Source organism: Helicoverpa zea, chromosome 17 (assembly GCF_022581195.2).
Source record: "Helicoverpa zea isolate HzStark_Cry1AcR chromosome 17, ilHelZeax1.1, whole genome shotgun sequence".
Lineage (NCBI taxonomy): Eukaryota > Metazoa > Arthropoda > Insecta > Lepidoptera > Noctuidae > Helicoverpa > Helicoverpa zea.
The window spans coordinates 7,455,333-7,478,162 of NC_061468.1; the positions used below are offsets into that span (position 1 = coordinate 7,455,333).

The 22,830-nt window shown below is 35.0% G+C and overlaps 4 protein-coding genes across 6 annotated transcripts; 2 read left to right on the plus strand and 2 right to left on the minus strand.

The window, feature by feature from the left end:
• Positions 1 to 367: 367 nt before the first annotated feature.
• LOC124637999 (pleckstrin homology domain-containing family F member 2) lies at positions 368 to 9,857 on the minus strand. 3 transcript variants are annotated; one of them, XM_047174768.1, is made up of 9 exons: positions 9,722 to 9,857; positions 9,466 to 9,530; positions 8,410 to 8,611; positions 7,020 to 7,145; positions 6,082 to 6,188; positions 5,008 to 5,179; positions 3,750 to 3,844; positions 3,291 to 3,366; positions 368 to 2,420 (listed from the first exon to the last, which is right to left on the minus strand). In XM_047174768.1, the coding sequence occupies exons 1-8, from the start codon at positions 9,735 to 9,737 to the stop codon at positions 3,307 to 3,309; spliced, it is 843 nt and encodes a 280-aa protein (XP_047030724.1). In that variant the 5' UTR covers positions 9,738 to 9,857; the 3' UTR covers positions 368 to 2,420; positions 3,291 to 3,306. The 3 variants fall into 3 exon arrangements, with proteins under 3 accessions (XP_047030724.1, XP_047030723.1, XP_047030722.1); XM_047174767.1 differs by lacking the exon at positions 3,291 to 3,366 and having other exon boundaries at positions 9,722 to 9,856; XM_047174766.1 differs by lacking the exons at positions 368 to 2,420; positions 3,291 to 3,366 and having other exon boundaries at positions 3,409 to 3,844.
• Positions 9,858 to 10,207: 350 nt separating this feature from the next.
• On the plus strand, positions 10,208 to 12,023 carry LOC124638001 (ribonuclease kappa-like). The gene is made up of 3 exons (XM_047174769.1): positions 10,208 to 10,391; positions 10,466 to 10,591; positions 11,051 to 12,023. The coding sequence occupies exons 1-3, from the start codon at positions 10,317 to 10,319 to the stop codon at positions 11,150 to 11,152; spliced, it is 303 nt and encodes a 100-aa protein (XP_047030725.1). The 5' UTR covers positions 10,208 to 10,316; the 3' UTR covers positions 11,153 to 12,023.
• An 898-nt stretch (positions 12,024 to 12,921) lies between these two features.
• On the plus strand, positions 12,922 to 15,849 carry LOC124638225 (ribonuclease kappa-like). Its single transcript, XM_047175123.1, has 3 exons — positions 12,922 to 12,945; positions 13,316 to 13,432; positions 15,543 to 15,849. Exons 2-3 carry the CDS (start codon positions 13,322 to 13,324, stop codon positions 15,726 to 15,728), a joined length of 297 nt encoding a protein of 98 aa, XP_047031079.1. The 5' UTR covers positions 12,922 to 12,945; positions 13,316 to 13,321; the 3' UTR covers positions 15,729 to 15,849.
• Positions 15,850 to 15,934: 85 nt separating this feature from the next.
• LOC124638440 (testis-specific serine/threonine-protein kinase 3-like) lies at positions 15,935 to 18,845 on the minus strand. Its single transcript, XM_047175404.1, has 6 exons — positions 18,669 to 18,845; positions 18,146 to 18,315; positions 17,546 to 17,695; positions 17,101 to 17,374; positions 16,733 to 16,909; positions 15,935 to 16,058 (listed from the first exon to the last, which is right to left on the minus strand). The coding sequence occupies exons 1-6, from the start codon at positions 18,843 to 18,845 to the stop codon at positions 15,972 to 15,974; spliced, it is 1,035 nt and encodes a 344-aa protein (XP_047031360.1). The 3' UTR covers positions 15,935 to 15,971.
• Between the last annotated feature and the right edge of the window lie 3,985 nt (positions 18,846 to 22,830).

Sequence of the window (22,830 nt, forward strand, 5' to 3'; positions counted from 1 at the left end):
GCCTGAATTATACTATACTAGCGGTCGCCCGCGTACAATTTTTTTTTATTGTAAGCGGGCTAGGAACTAGTACCTATATTTTAAATGCCGTTTATTATTTTCCGAGAGTTGATCAACAACCTAGAAAATTGATCAACTTTCGCGTCTTGTTATTTTCCGGTGACATATACACTCTTTGAACTGCCCTATGTATTTCCTTATGGACACTACTAACTCCCCTATGTATTTCCTTATGTACTCTATGAACTCCCCTATGTATTTCTTTATGTATGCTCTTTGAACAAACTCTTCAGCTTTATAATATTACTTTCCATGCAAGATATTTATTTATATTTCCAGGAATTCGGGTAACAATAGAAACCAATAATTTTAAAAAATATTATATTTGTCAACTGAAAATTAAACAATATCTTATCAACATAATTTTTCACTTACCAGTATTACGGGAATTAACACAACTTGTGTAAATCTTTAACATTTAGGCCTATGTTAAATTAATAAATAATTTCTTTACGAATTGTCTTGCATTATAGATGGTGTTGCAAGCTTCGTATTAAATTCCTAAACTTAAAAACCATGTTTCAAGGAAACAAACTTAATGCACCTCTTATTATCTAAAACTCTAATATACATACAAATCTAAAATTAGTTTGGATTGTATACAATTTATTTATGAAATGTGATGCTACTTAGAAATGTAATAGCAGCAAATGTGTAATTGAACATTCTTAGTATACGTGGACATCACATAGTGGATTTAATAGTTGTTTTCAAGAAGTTGTCTTTTAAATCTGTACGCTCACGTACAACACATTTATGCTGCAAAGTAGATACTATTAAAAATAAATTTTAAATTTCCCAATTCCCCATTAGTAGAAAAATAAATTAATTTAGACCGTTTTTGAAGTTCATCTCTCTCACACCGTGGAATGTGTAGCGCACGAGCAAGCACATTGTGTTATGTATTGAAGGAAATGCACATGTTAACAAAATGGTGTTATGGAGGCAAAATATAAAATTATTTGTACCATATTACATTTCCAAGGTGCGGCTAAAGTATTACAATGCTTGATATTAAACATATCCAACTTCTGCCGTCAATTTAAAAAGGGAGGCAAGTCTGCTGAAAGCTCATGATGGGGTAGGCAGTTTGAAAAGTGTCTATTTCGACATGGTATCATAATACTAAGTACTATGAATATTATAATTGGGTATTAAAACATGGTTATAGAGGGACACAAGACAAGCACCAGTTTATATGTAAATCTGTTAGAAAAACTATACAATTTAATTTCAGACTTGCTTCCTTCATTAAAAAGGCGGCGACTTTCGAAAAAGCAATAATAGTTCTATATAATAAAGTTTACAATAAAATAAGCTTAACATAACATATGTAAAATATTAATATGTTGACATAACATGACTAAGCCTAAAATATTGTTAAAAACGTCTTATAACCATGATGTCTTACTATCAAATAATAAATATGATTTAATCCTAAACAAAAAAACTCCATCTCAGTTTACTTTTGAGCGGTTTAAAGCTGTTTAAAGTCCAGCGAAACATCTAGCAATTTTATTCGTTATCAAAATCATATTCCGGCGACCACGGGTCAGCCATTTTGTATAAAAGTTTTACCATTTCCTAAAGTAATCCACTATAAAGGATTTTATCTACCAATTTCTTTTCCTATTTGTAAAAAAATTCGAAGGCCATTGTGGTAAAATCGGAGACCGTCCATAGTTTGAACAAAAATATTGTTTTTGGAACTCTTGACTATGGTGTTAGACAAATGGTTATACAGGTTTGAGTACTTATTTCACACAGTGGTCCGTTGTACTGGAGAATTTATCGGTTTTAGACATTATTTACAAAAATTTCGACTATTCCTGATAGTAGAATTATTTACCTGATATTATCTGGTTTTGAAATACATCTATGCAAAGTTTAATTACAAGTAACGGGCTGCAAGTTACCAATTCAGAAGAAATTGTATAAAAGATCACAGATTTAAGTCTATTATAAATTGTTCCCGTTAACAAGTGAAGATAAAATAAAATGTTAAACAAAGGACGTTTATATGGGACTGAATGCACACAGACCAGTCTTTGAAATGGGCGTAATATTATTAAGACTCATAATATTACTTTAATATTAATATATTGTATAATTCGCGACAAACTTCTTGGCGGCTTACAGACAACTTCGGAGCATAGGCTCAGACTGACACCTAAAAATGGTTTCTGCGTAGCGACTCGCACGATGTTCCGAGCCGCCATTAAATTTGGCGCGAACTATAAGTTTACTGTCTAAACCTGTGATGGACAGTGGTCTCTTGAATCTGATTTTCACTTAGCGGAATCCTTGGACGAATGATTGTTGGTCTCTTCAGTCTTATCACTGTCACCGTAGAACTTTGGCTGTAAAATATAAACATATTAAATTATAATATCCATACAAATTGTAAGATAGTGAATTATACAGGGTAACAAAACAACATGCAGATATTTTTATGTGTGTTAATCATGAACCTTTTTGAATTGTGCCGTTCAAGATCTCATTCTTGCAATTTTTGGAGTAAAAATAAGTGCATGTAAATAGGAACCATGGGAGTGAGAATGTGTCATTGACATCTTATATATTTTAATTATTGTTGTCGTGAATAAAATCATGGAGCTTAAGTGCTTTACAATTTACAAATCTTAGTCCATTTAAGTAGTAAATATTTCTTTAATCTGGTCAAGAAAAACAAAAGACGAACACTATGTATGAGTAGAAAAAAACCAACACGACAAACGAATTAGTGAAAAACTATTTGACAAAAAAACAAAAAACCAAACAAACTCAAACACAGCGAAGAAACACACAGACAGAACAAATAAGTTAAATTAAACAAAAGAAAATGAAAAAAAAACATATAGTTTAATTCTACACAGTCATTATTTTGGTAAAACGTAAATTTCCTGAGAAATATGCACTATTTTTTGTGTGTTTCTTTACATATCGGTAATACATTTGCTTAATCAATTTTGGACCTCATTTCACACCAAGGAGATCTTAATCAAATATTATTGACGAAGCAAGTGCTTTTTTATCACAAATAAAACTGTACTAATTACATACTCTGAGAGTATTTTAAAACATTTTGTTATGGTCACTAGCAATTCTAAACTAACATCTGATGAAATGACGAGATACAGTGAATGTGAGAAGGACCAACACATCAAAAATTAACCAGTAGTTTTGTAAAAGCATGAATTCAACGCCTAAAACACTTGTACTAGACTTACACAATTTCATTTTCTATTATACTGTGGTGACTTTATTTCCGTATCCATTTTTGACACCGTTATAACTTGTAAAACCCTAGAAATAAACGATAACTTTGTACTGCGTTTCAAAACCAAGATCAGGTGTTTTACAAAATCTTAAGAATGTAAATGAGCTTATATGACCTTAGAAAGGCTAATTTTAACAAAATATCGATGATGATTAAATCAAATTTGAACCAATTTATTATAAAAATAAAACAAAAGTTCCACAGTCAATGGAGAACAGCAAACAAACGACTATTCACTTCGTAGACGAATTAAAGCTGTGTTCCGAAATTAAACTTAGTATACCGGTAAGTGCTCATGACGTCACAATATGGCGACTATTTGTGACGTCAGAAATACTGGCCAGTAACAGCTGATAATCACCAATGAACGTGAAGGCCCTACATTAAAATAGAAAGAAGGTTGTATTACCTCGTCGTGTTTCTCCTCAGCGGTGACGCGGTCATCATCGTCGTCGCTGTCTTCATCGGCTGACGAGTCGCCGCCCGAACCCGCCGTGTCTTTCACTGGTAGAAGAAAGGTTTATGTTAAAATAGTAATAATATTTATCATTAGATATAAAATCCATAAACAGTATCAAATATGTACTTGATTGTAACATGATATAGAGAATGGCCGTAGGTATACCTACTTTGAATAAAACTTAATGGCGGTGGAGCATCCACCATAGTGGGCACTAAGTGCATGCCCACATCCCTAACTACTTCTGATGTGACATTTCTTCATTTTAAGTACTCCCCTACATGTTTAATGTACTCTCTATTTACTCCCCTTACTTAATAATCCCAAGTACTTCCTCATTTTTCCTTTTTTTATTATTGTATACTACCCCTATAATAATTTATTGTCAAGGACAATGTGCCGTTTAAATGAAACCTAATTAAAAAAACTTTATTTGGACGTCAATTATTAATTAACATTGAATTCATAACGAATAAGGAAAAAGATATTATTATATAAAATATGTATTTTTGACCTCTTTCTAGGAAGTCTATATTCAATGTACTGATATAACCAGTAAGTAAATATTAGTTCTTGCCTACATTAAAGGGTTCGGGCTATGGATCGCTGATGTCTAGATAAGCTATCGACAACTTTATCTAATCGACATTTATGCTAACGTAAATAAAGCTGTAGATTGGATTTAAATGTATTAATTTTGGTTGTTGACGTTACAACTTCACGGTTTCTATCCTGCCGTCTACCTCCCAATGGTGTGGGGTCGATTCCACCAATATAGCCTTTCTAAGTTTGTATGTAATTTCTAAGTATATTTTGGACATCAATGGCTGTTTTCGGAGGACACATTGAACTGTCACAGGTATTCAGAAGCCACTAAGTTTGACAATCAGTCTTACCAAGGGTATTGGGTTGTCTGCATTACTGGGCTGAGGAGGTCAGACAGGCAGTCGCTTCTTGTAAAACACTGGTATTCAGCAGAATCTGGTTAGACTTATAGCCGACCCCAACATACTTGGGGAAAGGCTCGGGAGATGACGAGATGTATGTACTTTCCAATTTTATCTTGAGTACCAAAGGTGAAGGAAAACATCTCAAGCAAACCTGGACTATAAAAGTCTGAAATCACCAGCACAACACTCGATCCTTCTATGTGTGAGAGGAGGCCCCGCAGTAGCACTATAAAAACGGCCAATTTATAGTATATTACCTGGTGTGATGTTAGCGGTGGGCGGCTGCGCGGGCGGGCGGGCTCGCTCGCGGTTGAGCTCGTCGAAGCACTGCAGGCACACGCGCAGCGGCTTGTCGCTCTGTCCGCGCAGGATGTAGCGCTTCGACGAGCACGGCCCGCACACTACTGACCCGCATTTGCGGCAGTGATGCTGTTGAACAAAACCACAAGTTACATTATAAAGTCTGTATAAAATAATGTTATTTGTGAGATAACAGAGTATAGAAGAGTATTCAAAAAGAAAAAATGCTGCACCAACCCTAAATATAATTGGAATAAGGGTAGGAGTAACGTATTCCAAATCGAGGACAAAATACCTACACGCTAGTGTGAGTAGAGGAATTCTACCATATCATTTAGTATTCATATCTTACTGGATACTGTTATTTTAATTATGAATTCCGAGGAATAAAATTAAAATCCGAAGATACTAGAATGTAAAACCCTAAAAAGAAATATAACAAAACAAAGTACGTACGATTACTATAAATATAATTGAGCGGTAAATCCCGAAATGCAGTGATTTCCATGAATTTAGAAAGATACCTCACTTCTATCAACGGCAGTCCTGTTCCGGTGATTATCCGGTGCCATACTACCGGATATGACGTACAAGGATAATGTTACACAAAATTACGCCAGATAAAATCTAGATAAGATGACTGTGTACTAATATCACCAAGCCCACTTCTAAAGTACGCTTTATTTAAACTGTTTAAAACGTATTTACGAATCAAGAAACTGTCCCGACTAAACTCATCCAATTTGGTTCATCTATCATTTCTAGGCCCAAACAATAGATAAATACAAAGTCTATAAAAGCCTTTTTTGTTGTGATTGTCCAAAATGGGATTATTTTTTAATTACAATGTAATCTAATAGTTTGTTTAGGATCGGGTGGCCTGGAGATCTGCAATACTGGTTCTTTCCTTTAATCCTGTTTTCTCGTTTCATTTCGTCCTTTTATTTCAATCAGTATACTAATTTTGGCCTAAAAGCCTCACACACAGAGTTAATTTCGCATTCACAATAGCAGTATAGTGGTTATCTTACCCTCCTATTGAGTACAGTGAACTGTGTCTTCTTGCAGTGCATACAGATTGACGCCTCGTTGTCTGGTACCCACACCGCTGCGTGCTCTGACGGAGGTTGTTTGCCGCCTGAAAAGTATGCATATAGTTAGATTTTTTTTATGCATAGAGTACCTAGAATATGAAACTTAGGCTCCGAACATCGAGGGTTATAAAGCATTTTTAAGTCACAAAAAATGGAAGAGATGCGCGAGAGATATGGACCACATGCGCGAACGCGTACTCGGAAGTTGGTTGCGAATCACCGTCAAGTTTGGCGGGAAATAGTTGCATACTAATATGGTTTTAAAACCACAGCCACTAAGAGTCATTCTTGAGTCTCTAAATATGATCGTAAAATATGGTTGCAACAATGACATCATAGGTACTTAACAAAGTTTTGACTGACGGTTAGTAGTGGAAACCGTAGGCGTGGTTTAAGTGTCCTGGTGGTCATATTATGGCTATGTATCATGCCGACGACTGCAGAAATGAATTGAAGGCATTTTGTAATATAGTTTACTTACTTGGGTAGGCACTTATCTATAGGTAAACAATCTTGTTATAAAATTACACAAATATATTAAAATAATAGCATGATTGTTAGGTTACTCATATATTTGTATAGTTTTTAGGGCCACTTTAATAAAATTGTCGTAATCTGTTTAAATAAATAGTCATATCAAGATTGTTTATCTTTAGTTAAATGCTTACTCAAATGGGGATTTTACTTTGATATTTGACAATTAAAAATATTTAAATCAAAAGAACCAGTCGTTTTTATAGGAAATAATCAAATGAACCTTCCCTCTGTGAGAGCAGCGTGAGGGAGTGTCAGACTCTTATTGAATAAAATCCATACCAGGGCCGCGGTAACTCTTTCGAACAATCTCGCAGAAATAGAAACAGACTGATACGTACTTTTCCTTAGCAAGTCTTCTATACATTTTTCTATGTGAGCCATCCATTCTTCTTTCTCGGTCGCTGTGGCGGCATACACCGCGAAGGATTTGGAAGCGGTACGGATTAACCAGCCGTTACGGTATTCTGTAACAACACAATACACCATTGTTTAAAAATAAAACCTTTTTTTATAACTGGCCTGTATGTGCAAAAAGTCTGCTTTAACTGACTTATGATTTAAATAGGAAATTACATCTCTCTTACTAATTAAGTAGATAATATTAATTATGAAGCACTACCACAGATTACTTAATAGTTACTATGTATGCTACACTTTCACATATACATAGTAAACCAAAGATAGAAACTCTTAAACAGAAGTGACCAAAGCACTTGTGTGTAAGTGTTTAAATAATGTGGATATAATTCTAAAATCCTAATACTATTAATAAACAATTCAAACATGATAAGAATAGCTTCCTCAATACAGAACAAAAATCTAAAACATGAATCTTTATGAGGAAAGACACAAGCATCTCTACATTCTCTCTGCCCCATCAAGGATTGCAAGGTGTCATATTATAATTTATTTATAAACAATAAAATAACAAAATATATGCGTAGAAGTGTTGAGTCACCCGGGCTATCAAAGATCAATGTCACAGTACATTTAGCATTAATATTGCACACAGGATGATTCACTGGCCATTCACATTAATGACTCACAGATCCAATAAAATAAAATATTGAATATACATTAATTACATTACATTTTTTTTTACTAAAATATGGCTAGAAACTTGTTAAGGAAAATGACAATGTGCAAATTGTTGAAAAAGAAAAACAAGTCAAGGATTTATAACATTAGTATTAAAGTTAATAGTAACCTATTAATATAAAAAGGAAAATAGACCAAAATTTGCCTATATAATAACAACTCCATTTTGCATAATTAGAGGTATCTTAGGGCTGATTTTTCAATCATCAGTTAACTTCTATCTGAGGAATAAATATAGCGGGTTGACATATTTTCCATACAAAAACTGTCTCAACATGTTCTTCAGATAAAAGTTATCTGAAGGTGATTGAAATGAAATGAAATGAATGAAAAAAATCAGCCCTTATTCTAAGTAACTTTGTTTTTAATGTTCTACTACCAGTGCATTTTATTGCTATCAATAGACAGGAGCTAAATTCCTACACGTGCTAACAAAGTCAACTTTGCATTAAAAATGAATGAACCAATTACACTTGCTTAACATAACATTTTATCCAGGTATATAGTTCAGGATGCTGAAGAAACCATTAGAAATAGCTGGTCATACAATTATCATTGTCCTGCCCATAAGCCAATGTTATTTGGGGTTGGCTAGTCTTACAAATAAAATATTAGTAAAATAACACTTACGTCCTTCATCCTTCAAAGACTCCAACTTAACTTCCTCAAGTGGTATAACATGTTGTTTGTTATATTTTTTCTTGTTTATAACAATGTTTCCATACACGAGGATGTCATTAAACAAAAAGAATTGTCTAGCTTTTGGTTTCTTGCGACACATTTTTGTCAGGACACCCTCTCCCACAAGGACCCTGCCTTGTTCTGCCAATGGCTACAACAAAAAAAAAAAAACATTTTTCTTTTTTAAATTGTTTGTATAGGGTCTGTTTGCTGAACTCTATCTGGCTGATAACAAACAGTTTTTAATACAATGTCAATAAAACTTTTTTGTTGACATTTTAACTGTGAGGTGACTGATAGTGCACACTTGAGATATCAGGTCAGGTTTTACAATAAAATTAGAAATGTGAAGTTCCTTTTCACTTCAGATTGACTAAGAATCTTATTAGTAATTAGAAGCCTTTCTATTTTGCTAATGAGATTGTAAATAGGTATATTATGCTTAATCTGGATTAGTGATTTGTTAGTCTTTCTCTTGATAACAAGTGAAATCTTTGGAATGCTTTTCGAAAACACTCTTTCATTTCAGCGAAATTGATAAAATACCAGTGTCAATCATTGATAAGACATTAATACATTCTCAGTGCCTGTGTTGATTTAAAGAGAAACTTTATTTACTATTTTGACTTGCTATTACACCATTATTGGCTAATCATTTGGAGGAAATAATGAAAAATCTATACTCTAATCATAGAACGGCACCATACTTTAATCTAACTGATAATATAAAGGCTAATCAGGCTGTAATCTTTGTAATCCAATTACGGTTCGTCATGTTTTAATGGTTAAAATAAAGTTAATTGCTCAAGAAAGTTTTCATTATTGTTCACAAACAGCTATTATAATGAAAACCAGCGCTGATAAATGCTTGATATCTTCAGTCAGAACAATCCCGCTCGATGTACCGAAGATTTTATCTTGCAGAGTTTGTCGGTTGATAATACGACAGCATTCGACAACTTCTAAACTTTGATAAAACTTTATTTCGCGACAGTAGATGCTCACCTGTCCAGAACTGCCGAAGCAGCTCTCAACCATAGCAATCCTTCTAGCATTGGCCTCACTGTTCACTGAAAAAAGAAAATTACCCACTTACAAATTGCAGAACGGTATAAAAGTTTGACGTCAAAGGAAAGTGAGCGACAAGCAAACAATGACAGTGATCTCCCACGTAACTATATTACATGATTGCACACAAATTATAGCACTATATTCTTCCTTTTTATGCTTCCCATACGTAATAAAATAAATATTTGCCTACCTAAACGATCCACCATTATCGAAATTTATTTTCTCGTAGATACGATCGAGAAAAATGTGTCATTCATAGAATAAATTGCCACACACAGAAAATAAAATACTTCTATTCCTAACCTGTTTTTATCAGTTGTATGAGTAAAATATTTATGAAATATTTGAAATCAGTAACGCTTGATTATTCGGATTTGCTTTTAAAAACACTCATTAAATCTAAAACGAAATCAATATCTGTATAATTGGGCTTTCTAATTTTCTATTTAGGGAAGTTTATCAAATGCTGGCAATATTTTGGAAACGTTTCGGTTCACGGAGTGAATATTGTCTTTGATGATAAATGTTACTTATTCTTTTCTTCGGACAATAAAACTCTAAAAAAGCACGTCTATATTATAGCGGAGTTATGTTTTAGTCATGCATGTTACTAATTTTCACCTTTAAATTATTATAAATTACTAAAACTATTCTTTATTAGGTTACACAACATCCATAGACAAAGCAAAGATCATGTGAGTGTTCATTTTTTGACACCAGCTGACAGCTAGTGGTCGATACCATTTATTTTAAGTAATCGTAATTCTGATAAATAAACCAGCAAAATGGCCTGCAAATTCTGTGGACCTAAGCTGTCGCTGTGCGGGCTCGTATTGAGCGTCTGGGGAATCATTCAATTGGTGAGTAAAACTCTTTTAAGTTGCTGTTTTGTCATGGTTCTTCAATGCCGTGCTAACACTCTTGAATCTTTCAGACTTTGATGGGCGTCTTCTACTATATCAGAGCTGTAGCTTTGTTGGAAGATCTCCCACTTGAGTCAGAAGGTGGTCATCATTCTATCGAGAGTTTTATCGCTACCGTAGAAGCTGGATACACTCAGGTGAGTCACATTCTATCTAATTACTTGACTTAGTACTACATGTAGCCAAGTACAAGTATATCAAGGTTCTGAACTAGGATAATTTTCCTTGTTAACGTCCACGGACAACTTGCAAAATGTGTTTTATCTTAATTGTTCCCAAATCTTGATCTTGTGAGACAAGGCCATTATAAGTTATAATCTAAAATTGCTGTTAATGATAGTAGAATAAGAATGTTTGTTGTGATAGTTAGCAAATTTATCTTTTCTCAATTTATTAATACAAAAACAATTAGTTAAAATCTGTAAACCATGAAATTGATAAATTAAACATGTGTGAATATTTAACTTAGTTAGCAATAACACCTTGACATTGAATATGCATATTTGCAAGTTCATACACATTAGAATATAATTCATTCATCATCTTTCGGACTCCTTTCTGTCAGTATTGTTCATAAATGTATTGTAATTTTTCAGAATGCTTACAACTGCTGGATTGCCGCACTGCTATACGTTATCACCCTCGTTGTATCCGGACATCAGTTCTGGATGAACAACCGTTCTTCAGTTAGTATGTAAAATGGTATAATCAACGTAATAATGGGTACTGAAGCTCTGGTACAAGTTGTTATGTTACTGTTGAATAACTCCATTCCATTTTTAATTTATTTATAATAGCTCTTGAGTCAGAGTTCTAAAAAGTTTTGATATTGTTCCTCTCTAGTTCTAAAACCCTTCATGTTACTGCCTAAAGATATTTTGTGGTAATTGTATTATTGCTACATTATTCTTGGTTTAAAACTTCGTTATTCCATGTTTTTTTTTAATCATGCATTGGTAGAATCCACCATTGTTCTTATTGTCTCTGGTTATCCAATGGGATTCAAATCATGTTAATGATGACTGGTGACTACCAATAAAATATCATGCATCAGTTTCAAATACAAGTACTAGAAACCACAGAATTATGTTGCAATGTTGTAGGACAAGTTAATAGTCCATGAAGGTTGTTTTAAATTAGCATTTAATAAGCACCCAAAATTACTCATTTACCTAAGAAGGTACAATACCAATGTCCATATCTTGTGACTCATGTAATTAATGAATTAAATTAAATCTGTTAAAAGTATTTAAAAACCACCCATTGTATAATTTTCAATGTTTTACCTACCTTATCTGTTATCCTCTAAACTTGTTAAGATTTAACCTTTTTGTAGGAATAAATATGACTATACCTTATAATATAAATAAAATATGCAAAAGTTAATGATTTAAGTTTCAAGTGATCAAGTGATTCGAACTTAAAAATCAATTTGAATTACAGAAATTATTGTGCATAAGTATTACAAAAGGAATGAATGCTATAAATTGTACATAATATAAAATATCTATTATTGTAGGTACATTGTAAAATGCTTAGTTTTTCTTGAAGTAAAGGTATTGATGTTAATTATTGTTTCATTTTATAGTTTAATGTTATTGCGTATTGTTACTCTCTGTCTCAGGTTTTATGCAAAGAATCTCATATAACCATGGAGTATTGTTCTCCAAGCATATAGTGGAACCTAAGTTGCTGTGAAATATGTATTAGAAAATTGGGTTCAAGGTTCCTACAAATTCTAGTAATATTGAAAAGCTGAGGAGTTTGTACGAGGTAATATGTAGGTAATATCAGTAAGTACTGGTTCGATTTGGGTTTTGTTGGGGATGACTATATTCATAGATAACTAATTTGATCACGCGTTTGTGATGTACCCTTATCAAATACCCTCTGGACTTGGGCGGAACATAGCTCCCCACCATTAGCACTGGAAAACAATTGTGGTTGGAACACGGAAGTTGGTACCTACTTGCAAGTTTTTCCAAAGAGTATTTACTACTGTATTGCTGAAGATCCATCAATACAGAGACAATCCTCTCTATACTATTTACTCTTTGGAATACTGTCAATTAGAATTTGTGTCAATTGCAATGGCAAGTATTTGTGATCAGAACATGCGATTAATAATAATTCGTATTTAAAACGAGAATTATTTTTCGTTCACAATGGGTAAATTGCATGAATGGTTCATTTACGTTTGACAATATATTCTTTAAAATTCCTTTCCACAGGTATTCCCAATTAATATGCACATGAAAGTTTGTTTGTCTGTTAGTCATTCATAATGAATCGACTTAAAATAGCGCAAGCATTTTAGATGACTAACGTCCTCGACGAGACGCAGGTGAAACCGCGGGAAACAGCTAGATAGAAAAGTTTACAAACACATGGGAACACTTATTTTTTGTATTTTTTTTGTGATCTGGCAGGATACCTACTTGGATGTGGGATTTGCTGTTCTCTGATTAGCATATGGGGTATAATTCAATTGGTAAGTACTTAGTATTATTTTGCATTGGTGCTTGGAAGTCAATTGTTTGTAATGAAGAAAGTGTTGACCTAGTGAATAAAAGGAGAAAAAACCGGTCTACCTACTATTTGTTTCGCTGATTCCTAGGAAAGGTATGGGCATCTGCTCCCTGTGCCCAATACATTTGAGCTGTCGAGTTTTGCGTTCCTGGTTCTGGCCCTCATGTTTGGCAATTGCTACGAGTAGGTAGTCAGAAGCCAGAAAGTCTGGCAACCAGTCTGGCTTGAGGAGGTTATATAGACAGTCTCCAGTGAGACTGGAAGCCGACCCCAATCCGAAGTAATTTGGAAAAAGATCTAAGTACTTGATCAACGATGCGTATTTATTTCAGACCCTCATGGGGATATTTTATTACGTAGAAGCTGTCACCCTCTTAGAAGATGTTGAGGCGGAAGAATACGATGATTATGAGGATTACATTCATAAGACCGAACACAATTACGCCGCAGTAAGGATGCAATTATCCTAGTTAATTAGTTAGTAGATTCTTCTGATAAGTAGGACCTATTGACCGTGACTTTCAACTGTTCTCCTAGTTTTGCTTCTCCCAAGCCCTTTGATGCTTCACGCATATGCTGAAGTGTAGTTTATACATTTTTTGACTAGAGTAGAGGCGTTTGTTGCCCGTGGTACTACCAATAGTACTACCAGTAGTACCACGGGCAAATTTTTCTTCCCGTAGTACTACCAAGCGGTCTGGTAGTACCACGGGCAAGAAAAAACTACCCGTGGTACTACTGTCAATATTTTAGGTTTTTTTCAACCCTTTTGTTGTCACAGTTGATATTGTCATCCTAGAAAGAGAATTGAAATATATATTTTTTTAATGTGGATATATTTTGGTACTATTTCGTAAATAGATCTGGTAGTTGTGAAATTTTTCATTGCTCAAAATCGACAAGAGTCAAAAACACTTAGTTTTTTTTTTCACAAATCAGAATTGAATACCTTGATCTCGTGGGATTTACTTGATGTATTTTATGCTATCCTGGTACTTGGTCAGCATTTCCGTCTGGACATTGGAATACTCAGGTAAGTTATGCTGTCTTGGTACACGGGGAGAGCAGTTGCATCGAAATTCCGAGATTGGTAGGTTTACTTTTTAACTCCGGTGATTGATAAAAAGTTACGTGTTGCACTCGAGTGCAAAGATTTTTCACCTTGTGCTCTTTTGATTCTTTCGCTATCGCTCAGGATTCTAAGTTTTGAAACACTCGCTACGCTGCTGTAGCGAGTAGGCAAACAGTCAAAGTCCGAACTTATTTCAAATATTTTTATATACATCATCATCCCCCTGCCCTTTTCCCATACAAATATTTATATAAGGCTCATGATTTTTCAAAATTAAAAAATCGAAAAATTTTAAAAGTAATATAAAAAGTCATACAAAAATAGCAAAAAAAAAATATGTAAGAAAGAGTCACCTACTCCAAAATAAATTATAACAAAGAAATTTATTTGAGAAGAGCACCAGTTGCGAAGTGCACCATTTGAGCATGATGTATAATTTGAGAAGTGCACCAAATGCGTCTTCTTCTTCTTTCTCCTGCCCTGTTCCCAAATATTACTTGGGGTCGGCGCAATATGTCATTTTCTTCCATTTTCCCCTGTCACTCGTCATACTGACACTCACTCCCTTCCTATTCATATCATCTTTCAGGCAATCCATCCATCTTTTCTTAGGTCTTCCTCTTCCTCTCCATCCATCTACATTCATACTTAGCACACACTTTGTTGCATGCGTATCATCCCTCCTCATTACATGTCCATACCACGACAATCTTCTACTTCTCATCTTTTCTGTAACTGGCGCTACTTTCAGACTTCCTCTAATGTAATCATTCCTCACTTTATCCATTCAAGTGCACCAAATGCGTCAAACCCTATGATTCTTTCACTGTTAGGAAGCTACACTATCTGCGCTGAACGCAAAGTACGTTTTAAATCTAATTTACAGAAGACGGCCGAACCAAAAAAGTAAAGTACTAGGACAGCATAACTTACATGTTCATATCAATACCTACTCAATGCGGTCGATAATTTTAATGAATAACATTACCTACTTAATATAATACTTATCTACTTAATATAAATAAAACGAAAAACGTAAGTAGATTTTAATTCTGATTTGTGAAAAAAAAAACTAAGTGTTTTTGACTCTTGTCGATTTTGAGCAATGAAAAATTTCACAACTACCAGATCTATTTACGAAATAGTACCAAAATATATCCACATTAAAAAAATATATATTTCAATTCTCTTTCTAGGATGTCAATATCAACTGTGACAACAAAAGGGTTGAAAAAAAACTAAAATATTGACAGTAGTACCACGGGTAGTTTTTTCTTGCCCGTGGTACTACCAGACCGCTTGGTAGTACTACGGGAAGAAAAATTTGCCCGTGGTACTACTGGTAGTACTATTGGTAGTACCACGGGCAACAAACGAGTAGAGGCAGTGTAGTTGTCTACTAGCCTTTAAACTAGGTATTCGAATAGGTTCCGTTCTGTTGTCCTTTCTGCTATTCCCATAATATATCAACTTTACATTATTTTAAGGTCGCCCGTAACTGCTGGATTGCTGCAGCCATATATTTGGTTTTCCTCGCTCTTTCCTACACCTGTATAATTAAAGCAAGGTCGCGGAAAAAGAAAGAAGATTTGAAGTTACAAGATGACGATTATGTTTGTGCTCCGAAACCGCCGCCTAAGAAAAAGGAAAGAAAGGAAAAAGCTAGAAAATAAAAAAAATAATTTAATAATTATGTATTTGAAGTAATTAATTATACTAGGAATATTTAATTTACAATCGTTACGAGAATTAGGATGTAATTGAGAGTCTGATAGCCAATTTTGCTACGAATTAAAGAAGTTCCTATACCTACATAGGAACTTCATAGGCAGGCAGGTCAGAGAACGAAATAAAATGCATTCAATATGTCATAATTAGTTTATTTAAATAATTTGGTTTATTTTTGTTTCTTTTCATTATTTCACTTCCTCTAATTTTCTGTCGAAAGTTACAGTACCAATGTTCACGCTTTTTATTTCTTCTTTGCTGACTTGCGCGTTTTCCTGAAACATCATGCCTATTAAATGCAGCGATCGAAAATTCTTTTTATAACGCAGCATTATTAAAAAAATAAGCGGAAGCATCTTCGGAAAAGAGTTATGAATTTGGTTTTACCTCATGGTTCATGCATGTAACTTTCTACTTCTACTTTTACATATAAGTGCCATGTCAGGGGCGGGAGAAGAACGCACGTATTTTGTTTTTCGTATGTTGGCAACGCAGTGAACGAATGTACGAACGAACATTCCTACCCCGTTCCTAACGCGGAACAGATGTGTGGGGACAGACCTTAATTGTTAAAAAATTTATATGAGTCAAAATGAGTATTTATGTGTGTACTTGCGTGAACCATGCACAATTATGTACCTACAAGCAAAGCCACAGAGGGGGTATTGAAAATCTCGATGCCACTTTTGAGCTCATGATATCTTATTCAATGGTAACAAGCCATCCAAACATTCATCATCCTTACTTGTATTCTAGAAAATAAAATATTAAATTCAACAAAAATAAATTATCGATTTACTGGTTTCGTTAAAATTTGGATATTCTCGAAAAATCGTGAAACGTATTCTTGGAGGTGATCGTATCCATAGGAGAAATCTATTGATGGAAAGGAAACATAATTTTGTCGATGCAATAATGGGTTATTGCAAATAGGCGTTTTTCTGGTCACCTGTGTAGTGTCTACCTCTTCATCCTTGGCTGGTTGGTTTGGATTGATCCAAGTGTCTGCCAAGATCTGTGGTATCTTGACGCGCACTTTGAGCGGAGCTAGGATTTTAGTGATTAACTTGCGACAGTCGGTTGACACTTTCGGCTCACGAGGAAATGACACTTTGTTTTGCACTTGCTGTAGAAAAATGTAATATTAAGTGTTTCTAAAGTAAAATGTAAAATTATCAAGACTTTGGATAACTGAGCATTTTAAATGTCATCATAGTAATGCACATCTTATAAAGGAAATGAACCATTTTTTATGAAAGAACTCCTTAGTTAACAATAGCCTGCATACGAAATCTGCTTCTTAAGTTCATAGACTACCTTTAGCAACTGCGTATAATTCGTATCGTCGAAAGGCAGCCTTCCATACACAATAGCGTACAGCACCACTCCCATACTCCATATGTCCGAGTCTTGTGGCCTATAAGGCACACCCTTCAGGATTTCAGGTGAAGCATATGCATAACTCCCGCAGAATGTCTCACTGAGCGCATAAACACCATTCTTCGGCTTCATGTGTCCTCGTGCGAAACCAAAATCCGACAGTTTTATGTTTAGGCCATGGTCCATAAGCAAGTTCTCGCATTTTATATCCCTGAAATCATATAAACAGGGTTTAAAGAAAATATTTTTGTAGCATGTCTAATAAGTGTATAATGGCAATGATTTTTTTTTATGTTCTTTATTCATATCTGCTTATTTTGAGAGATTTTTTCTAAATCATATCTGGAAGAAAGTCAACAGTTGTATCCAGAATCAGGCTTACCTATGAACAACTCCTCTCTCGTGGCAGTAGTCCACTGCTTCAACAAGTTGGCGGAACCAGCGACGTCCTCGAACTTCGTCTATATGCTGGTCTTTACGTATTATGTCCAGGAGACTGCCATTTTCCGCATATTCCATAACAATATAGACCCTGCAAAAAGGGAATGCTTTTTTATTGGGAACTAGCTTCCGCTAGCGGCTTCGCTCGCGTGTTGTGTTGATAAAAAGTTGCCTATGTGTTAATCCAGGGTATCACCTATCTACATACCAAATTTCAACCAAATCGGTCCAGCCGTTTTTGCGTGATTGAATAAAAAACATACATCCATACATTCTCACAAACTTTCACATTTATAATATAAGTAGGATTGGGAATAAAGAATTATATAGGTATGAATCATCGTCCTGCAAAGTCTATCGTTTCACATATTTAAATCTATAGGTACCTATAGGAATATATTTTTACAAATACATAGGAATATATTTTTTTGTTTTATTTAATTTAGGATCATTTAAATAATCACGTTTAGAATTAATGTCAATCGTAAAATCAATGACGAACTCTATTACGATGGTGTATTTAGTTGTTTTGCCACATTACCTGTGTGTAGTTTCTATCGCCTGAAGAAACCGTATCAAGTTCTCATGTTTGAGACCTTTAACGACTTCTATTTCTCTAGGCAGAAACTTCTTCAAATAGTCGCCTGGCGCTTGGAACTTGCTTATTATTTTAATCGCCACTTGACAGTTGTGTCTGTCGCTTGTTGCAACCTACGATTTAAAATGAAAATAATTATTATCCATACATTCCATGCTGGGTTGGTCATCATTTGCATCAGGTACACGGTTATTCTTGTCGTCACGGTGACGGCCTTTGTAGTAGATATAGATACATAGTTTTCAATAGGATATTGGTGTAATTAAAGAAAGAGAAGATAAAGAAACACATTCCGACGTCATGGTTTTGTTACTAGAGTTTCTAGATCGTACAAAATTTTCCCAGAATATATAATTGCTGTTATTTTTCGAAATAAAATACAGTTACTACAGAAATTGATGGCCAGATTTGAGCAGATTTCTTTCGAATTATAGATATTAAATAATCGTTTCAAATAATCTGGTACCTTGACAGTGGCGTATGACCCAGACCCTATCGTCCGACCAAGTACATAACCATGTGACTCAAGTACAGTAAGTTTTCTTTCAGCTTTAGCTTCTACACCACTATGCACAGTCGCTGTGGGCTCTGTCGACATCTCGCCGAGGACATTTTCATTGGCTCTTACATCAGGTCCCGGCATATCACAGAAATGTTACTTATATATAAAATTGAAGTCTAGTTAAAGTCACATTATACTGAATTTTGCCTCATTTTATTTTTCACATGAATTTTTTTTATATTATACATGCTGTCATTTTTGTCAAAACCGATGAATTTTAAGTGACATAAGAACATTGTTTCAAACATAGCTCTTTCCATAGAGATTTTTACATAGCCAGTACGATGCGTGAGTTTCGAGTTTATAACTCCGTTGTGTGTATCCGAATAGAAAAAAACTTGTGATGAAAAAATAAAGTTTCATTTCTTCGACTTGCGATAAATAGCTACTTTTGTTCGAATCATACGTAACTGGTTTTGTTTTGGCATTAACTGTAAGCTGTACAAAACCGCCAACTACGCTAGTTAACGCAAACGAATTGACCTGCTTTATCACGCTACTGGACGGAGTTTCTAGTAGGTATCTTTTGATTCTGATCAGTATATCGCTGGAGAAGATTATGAATGTTTTAGTTTCTAGCTATCTTCGGCATTTTACACAAAATGCCAAATACTTCAATTGTCTATAATAGTTCTTTCTTAAGATGCAAGTTTCTAGATTCTATAGTGGAAGTAAGGGAGAACAGTCTACGGTCCATCGAGTCCAGTGTTTCTCTCGATTGTAGGTATCTTTAACTAGATAGTTGAAAACTAAATTGTAACATTTACGTAACGATTTGTTGCCATGATTTCTTCGATCTTCGTATTCACTACGAGTACATCCGCAGCGTCACAATAAAATGAGAATTTCAGTTGCGACAGAATTTCCTAGTTAAAACAATGTCGGTCCATCAACGTTCACAAAGAAAACAATTGCTGCGATTGGGACGAACGTTGGCATTGGTTAGTTGGAACGGGCATCGTGTCGTGTGCGTTCCAATCCACCTACCTTTACACCACACCTACCAACCACCTTGGACCCTCGTGCTCCATTCAAAACCACACTCATAAGCTAAAATGGCTGACATCTCGAGTGCCACGTTACACTGGCCGGTTGAAATATTTCATTCGATGACCCATTTTCGTGCACCCGGGTTTTTTGTTTATTTTCATTCATAAAGCTTTTTTCAGTAGATATTCTCCTGTCCCCGTCTTTTGTTACCTTAATTGCGTATTCTGTTTGCCTTGCGTATTGTCTGAATAAACCATTGTTACTTATTGACCTAAGGAGGACGAAAATAGCTACTTTGTATAGTGGTTTTCAGTTAAACATTTCGGGTCACCAAACTTTATGTAAGAATTTTCAAATACTACTGTAATGTAATGTTATAAAAGAAGTTATTTGTAAGAGAACAAAGCGATGAAAAATGTTGTCCTACTATAGTTCGGCCATTCAGAGAATGCGTTCCTGACACGTCGCGATTGAACTGACGACGTAACTACATTCATTGATTATTGATATAATAATGTTGTTTTAATGCTCCTCAATTGTTAAAACGGTAAACAACCAGCAAAAATATTTTTATCGTAACTGCAACGCCATTGCAAAGTTACGTCGTCAGTTCAATCGCGACGTGTCAGGAACGCATTCTCTGAATGGCCGAACTATAGATCTGTATAATACCTATCTGTTATATCCTTCAAGCTCGTAACAAATTCTTTAAAAACTTGAAATTTGTTCGCAAACAAGATAAAAGGTAACGAGACGGCTTCCCACGTCTCCGCGAGGCGTCACATCAAACAATTAAGAGTTATCTCGGGAGTTAGGTGCGCGACGCGATATATCGCAGACTTGATTACTTTTTCTACTCGGCGAACTAATAAAAGTTGACCAGCAGACCGGCAACTCGCAAGTCTCGTTTTTAATTGAAACACTCCAGTTTAATAGGGAATTGATAAATGGTTTGAACAGACAATTTTGTATTTTTACAACAAAATACTCACCAATCTGCTATTAAGGTCGTTTTAAAGAGGTTCTTGTTGAAAAAATACGAAAAAGGAAAGAAAATGGTTGAAAATCGACCTCAACTTACTTGGTCAGTAATTAAAAACCCATTAAATTATCTCGAAAAGGCGAAAATATCTGCACGGAATGAAAGGTTAAAAATATCGCTGGGGTTCCCTCGCTTCGATCTTAGACGTCAATAATGGACTGGGAAGCAAAAAGTTTAGCTCCGGGCAAGTTATCAATTGTATCTACCAAGTTGGAGCCGAGTTTTTCATTCATTTATTGCACGCAGAGCGCAAGGAAATGCTTAATGGTTATTCTCTTGGTCGCATTTGATATAAAAGCTGAACTTTGTCGCTATCAGAGAATCTTTGTGGCTCTTTATTTGTTCCATAAAGTGCAATTTTTGCTAAGTTTGAAGCTTGGACGTTGTAAATGGATTTGTGGAGTAATTCGAATGGAAATGTCTTTTGTCTGTTACAAAATGGATCGACATTTTGTTGATGGCAGACTTACTTTTTCATTATTGGTCGTTTCATTTATTAGTGTCATATCTGATCGCCATAAAAGATTGTTCATTTATGTAAGAGCACGCCATTAATATTGATGTACTGTGAGCATTTCTGCGTTAAGTTAATCTTAATTATGCAAGATAGCTGGCGGTGCAAAATGAACAATTAAATCTATTGTTATTAAAGTTGAGGTGCATTGGTGGCGGGTGCAGAGAGACAGCGCGCCCTCCGGAACTCAGTTGTGCCATTGTTTCTCTAAACGGTCCTCCACGAGCGTCCGTCGCAACTCACTCAGTTAGTTTTACGAGTTTTCACCTGTTGGGGGTCGGTCAGTGAAATTGTTGTTTGGTTTCGACTGTTATTATGGCTTCAGCGAAGTTATTGTTTGGCCGAAAACAAGCAACTTCTACAATAAAGGCATACGTCGGATTTTAAATGCCGAATCGGAGTCGCGTTTCATTTGAACTGTTCTCTTTATGGATATATTTCGATGTTTCCAGTAAATTCGTGTAATAATCACAGTAACAAATTCTATGGATACGTGGAAAAAAATACTTTGTGATATCGTGCGACATAAACTCGAAGCGGTGATGTAAATGTGAATAATGAAAATAACTGGGGTTGTATTACATTCCTTTTTAAACAAGGGACAGGTAAACAGACAGGGGCAGTAACACCTCGCGTCCCTTTTGTTATTTGCAGAATTTTAATAGAAAGGTCTGCGCCTCGGCCCTGGGCTTGCGTCCCAGAAAGCTTTCGTTCATTTGTTTTGTCGAAACCATCAACACAAAATCACACAGTATTATTATAATAACGGTTAAAACCGACAATAAGTTAAAAAGTTAAAGTTAATAAGTTAAGTTAAGTTAAGTTAAGTATAGCTTAGACACCAAATGACTGTGTTTCGGATGGCACGTTAAACTGTAGGTCCCGGCTGTCATTGAACATCCTTGGCAGTCGTTACGGGTAGTCAGAAGCCAGTAAGTCTGACACCAGTCTAATCAAGGGGTATCGGGTTGCCTGGGTAACTGGGTTGAGGAGGTCAGATAGGCAGTCGCTTCTTGTAAAGCACTGGTACTGAGCTGAATCCGGTTAGACTGGAAGCCGACCCCAACATAGTTGGGAAAAGGCTCGGAGGATGATGATGATGATGGTTAAAACCGACAAAATCCGGGTCCACCTATGCCACGTTTTGTCACAATTACCGTGAAAATGTGCGTTATTACAAAATTGACGGCTTATCCGGCTTACCCGGTTCATAAATTAAAGTTATTGCGTTTCTGTTGAAGTTATGGCGGATAGTTTAGGGACGTCCAATTTATTTTGTGACTGAAAATATTTCAGTTAAACGCATTCGGCCAAGTACCTTTTAGAGTTTTCAGCATATTTTAATATTAATATTTTAGCCTCTTGATTTATTGTCTAATTTATAACGACATACGGCTTAATCGTATCATAAATCATTGTGTTGAAATATAACTGCAGACATCATGAATTTTAACATTTTTTCCATAAATTAAAAAATAAAAATAAAAGAAATCAGTAGGCATACCTACATACATATAGGA

Coding starts and splice junctions, on each gene's coding strand:
- LOC124637999 (XM_047174766.1), bottom strand. Junction 8,612..9,465: donor GCTTCGGCAGTTCTGGACAG/GTGAGCATCTAC, acceptor TTTTTGTTGTAG/CCATTGGCAGAACAAGGCAG. Junction 6,189..7,019: donor AGAAGACTTGCTAAGGAAAA/GTACGTATCAGT, acceptor CATACTTTTCAG/GCGGCAAACAACCTCCGTCA.
- LOC124638001 (XM_047174769.1), top strand. CDS start 10,317: ATGGCCTGCAAATTCTGTGGACCTAAGCTGTCGCTGTGCGGGCTCGTA. Junction 10,392..10,465: donor TCTGGGGAATCATTCAATTG/GTGAGTAAAACT, acceptor TGAATCTTTCAG/ACTTTGATGGGCGTCTTCTA. Junction 10,592..11,050: donor TAGAAGCTGGATACACTCAG/GTGAGTCACATT, acceptor GTAATTTTTCAG/AATGCTTACAACTGCTGGAT.
- LOC124638225 (XM_047175123.1), top strand. CDS start 13,322: ATGGGGATATTTTATTACGTAGAAGCTGTCACCCTCTTAGAAGATGTT. Junction 13,433..15,542: donor CCGAACACAATTACGCCGCA/GTAAGGATGCAA, acceptor CATTATTTTAAG/GTCGCCCGTAACTGCTGGAT.
- LOC124638440 (XM_047175404.1), bottom strand. CDS start 18,845: ATGCCGGGACCTGATGTAAGAGCCAATGAAAATGTCCTCGGCGAGATG. Junction 17,375..17,545: donor GAGAGAGGAGTTGTTCATAG/GTAAGCCTGATT, acceptor ATATGATTTCAG/GGATATAAAATGCGAGAACT. Junction 16,059..16,732: donor AAGAGGTAGACACTACACAG/GTGACCAGAAAA, acceptor ATGATGTTTCAG/GAAAACGCGCAAGTCAGCAA.